The sequence below is a fragment of the Papaver somniferum genome, chromosome 3 (genome assembly GCF_003573695.1).
Source record: "Papaver somniferum cultivar HN1 chromosome 3, ASM357369v1, whole genome shotgun sequence".
In the NCBI taxonomy this organism is placed as follows: Eukaryota; Viridiplantae; Streptophyta; class Magnoliopsida; order Ranunculales; family Papaveraceae; genus Papaver; species Papaver somniferum.
This window is the reverse complement of record NC_039360.1, coordinates 32,552,980-32,556,201: the sequence shown is the minus strand read 5'-3', so window position 1 is coordinate 32,556,201 and position 3,222 is coordinate 32,552,980. Positions and strand designations below refer to the sequence as shown.

General features: G+C 34.3%; 1 protein-coding gene across 1 annotated transcript; it reads left to right on the top strand.

Moving 5' to 3' along the window:
- The first annotated feature begins 1,356 nt into the window (after positions 1–1,356).
- Positions 1,357–2,283, top strand: LOC113359253 (uncharacterized mitochondrial protein AtMg00810-like). The gene has a single exon (XM_026602919.1). It carries the CDS (start codon positions 1,357–1,359, stop codon positions 2,281–2,283), a length of 927 nt encoding a protein of 308 aa, XP_026458704.1.
- The last annotated feature ends 939 nt before the right edge of the window (positions 2,284–3,222 follow it).

Below are 3,222 nucleotides of genomic sequence, written 5' to 3'. Positions count from 1 at the left end.
CTATAAACTATCCAAAGAAGAAGTGTGAAAGTTGTATATTTGGAAAACAACATAGAGAACCTTTTCCTACTGGGAAAACAAGAATAGCGGAACAACCTCTGGAATTAGTCAATTCTGATCTATGTGGTCTTATGGAAGAAATTTCACGTGGAGGAAATAGATATTTCAGTACATTCAATGACGATTTTAGTAGAAAAGCATGGGTTTATCTACTAAAGAAAAAGAGTGAAGCTGCTAATGCTTTTAACAATTTTAAAGCATTTGTTGAAAAACAAAGTGGAAAGCAAATCAAGATTTTACGCACTGACAGAGGAACAAAGTACACTGTGAGTGACAAGTTTATAGAAGATTGTGGAATTCAACATCAAATAACAGCAAGATAGACACCACAACAAAATGGTGTGGCAGAAAGAAAGAATAAAACTAAATGATTCGTTCTATGAGAAGAGATAAAAATCTACCAAAAGAATTTTGGGGAGAATATGTATCATGTGCAGTTTACTTGTTAAATAGATGTCCTACCAGATGTCTTCCAGACAAAATACCAGAAGAGACAATGACAGGGAGAAGACCTAATGTTAGACATCTCAAGGTATTTGGGTGCATAGCATATGCACATATACCAGCAGAAATTCGAAAAATTTTGGATAACAAGAGTGAAAAATGTATCTTTGTAGGACACAATGTTGCAACAAAGGGTTATAAGCTGTATAATCCTAAGACAAGAAAGATAATTATTAGTCGAGATGTTATTTTTGATGAATCAAGTCAGTGGGACTGGAATTCAACAGAAGATAATATTGTTTCTGAAGAGCAAGGAATTATAAATTTACAAGATAATATCATTGTTCCTAATGATACTGAAGTTACTACTCCTATTACTGTGGAGACTACAACACAACAAGAAGAAGAAGTATCAACACGTCCTTTACGTAATCGGGTTGCACCAAGACGACTTGAAGATTATGTAGTGACAAGACATGATGAGAATGAAGATGAAGATCTTATTAATTTTGCTTTATTTGGAGACTGTGATCCATTCAATTTTGAAGAAGCATCTCAAAATAAAGGTTGGATTGAAGCTATGAATAATGAAATTGAAGCAACAGAGAAGAATGAAACTTGGAAACTCACTACACTTCCGCATGGTAAAAAAGTTGTTGGAGTTAAATGGGTTTACAAGACAAAATATAAACCTAATGGTTAGGTGGATCGTCTCAAAGCTAGATTGGTAGCTAAGGGTTACAAACAAAAGCCTGGAATTGATTATTTTGAAGTCTTTTCTCTTGTTGCAAGACTTGATACAGTGCGTTTATGATTACAATAGTTGCACAACATAAATTGAAAATATATTAGATGGATGTCAAGTCTGCTTTTCTGAACGGTATACTTGAAGAGGAGCTATATGTTGAACAACCAGATGGATATATAGAAAAAGTCCAAGAAAATTGTCACAAGTTACACAAATCCTTGTATGGGTTGAAGCAAGAACCACATACTTGGTACACACGGATTGATACTTACTTCATCAACAATGATTTTGAAAAGTGTCCATGTGAGCATACACTTTATATGAAGACTGATTCTCAAAATAATATGATCATTCTATGTTTATATGTTGATGATCTTATCTTCTTGAGCAACAATAATGAAATGGTTAAGGAATTTATGGAGGCCATGATAAGAGAATTCGAGATGACTGATCTAGGTCTAATGTCTTACTTTCTAGGACTTGAAGTTCTTCAACCAGAAGATGGAATTTTTGTTTCACAACAAAGATATGCAAAGGAGATTCTGAAGCGATTTAAGATGAATGACTGTAAACCTATTTTAACTCCTGTTGAAAGCAGATTAAAACTTACAAAAGAAGGAACTGGTGAACTTGTAAATCCAACAGATTTTAAGTGTTTGCTGGGAAGTTTACGTTACTTAATTTCTACTAGACCAGATATTGTTTTTGGAGTAAGGTTGTTCAGCCGGTTCATGGAATCTCCTAAACAATCTCATCTGCAAGCTGCAAAAAGCATTTTAAGGTACATTTGTGGAACAATTGATTACGGAATTTTTTATAATTCTACAGAAACTATGAATTTAGTTGAATATACTGACAATGATTGGGTTGGAGATATTGAAGAGAGGAAAAGTACTTCAGGATTTGCTTTTGATATAGGATCTGGGTATTTTTCATGGTCATCTAAGAAACAACAAGTAGTTGCGCTCTGCAGCTTCATGTGCTGCACATGCAGTTTGGTTAAGAAGAATGCTGAAATCTCTTTATCATGAACAGAAGGCTCCTACTCAAATAGTGTGTGATAACAAATCAACCATTGCACTCACATAAAATCCTGTTTTTCATGGGAGGAGAAAGCATATTGACATCAAATATCATATATTCGAGAACTGACCAACAACAAAGAGATAGCTGGTGAGTACTGTCAAAGCACTGAGCAAGTAGCCGACATTTTCACAAAACCTTTAAAAGGTGACACATTTGTGTACTTAAGAGGAAAACTGGGAATGATGCGACAACATAGTCTCGGCTTAAGGGAGGCTGTTGGAAGTTAAGTTCAACCGAGACTATTGGAGCTGCAGTTAGGAAACTAGTTATGCTTCGTGATTACGTCTTTGAGCTATGTCTAGAACTCTCTGGAAGTTTACAGAACTTGGAAGTTACGTCTGTTCTTATTTTTAGAAGTTTCCTTGTCCAGGAAGTTTTGCTATTTATGGATCTTTTGCTTAGTATTCTAGAATTCTGTTTTGCCTTTGAACTAGTATAAATAGACTACAAGCCTTAAGAGTTTTATATCATCTTCTAGTTTTATCTTCTTCTCAGATCTTACAATTTCTTTTTCTTCTTCATACTAGTATGGTTTCTCAAGAATTTACCGATATGAACCGCTCGTGAAAAAAATGTCTATGTTGTTATGACTTGTGAGTATAATTGGTCGACAATTTACCGATAGTGATACAACGTATTTTCTACTGTTAATTTTCTTATCTTATCTGCATTCAGTTTTTGCGGTTATCCGTTAAGAATAAACCTAGGGCATATACTTTAGCGCATAGTCTTCCTGCATATACAAGCTATACATATGCTTCAAAAAAAAAAAAAATATACAAGCTACACAGAAGTAGAATTGACTTTCTCCATGAGTTTCCGAATAGTTTAACTTTGACGAAAGAAAAAGACACGATGGATGTGATAGAAAAATGTGTAGTGCA

What these genes read in the sequence shown, in the direction of transcription:
- LOC113359253 (XM_026602919.1), top strand. Translation starts at nt 1,357, where the DNA reads ATGGATGTCAAGTCTGCTTTTCTGAACGGTATACTTGAAGAGGAGCTA.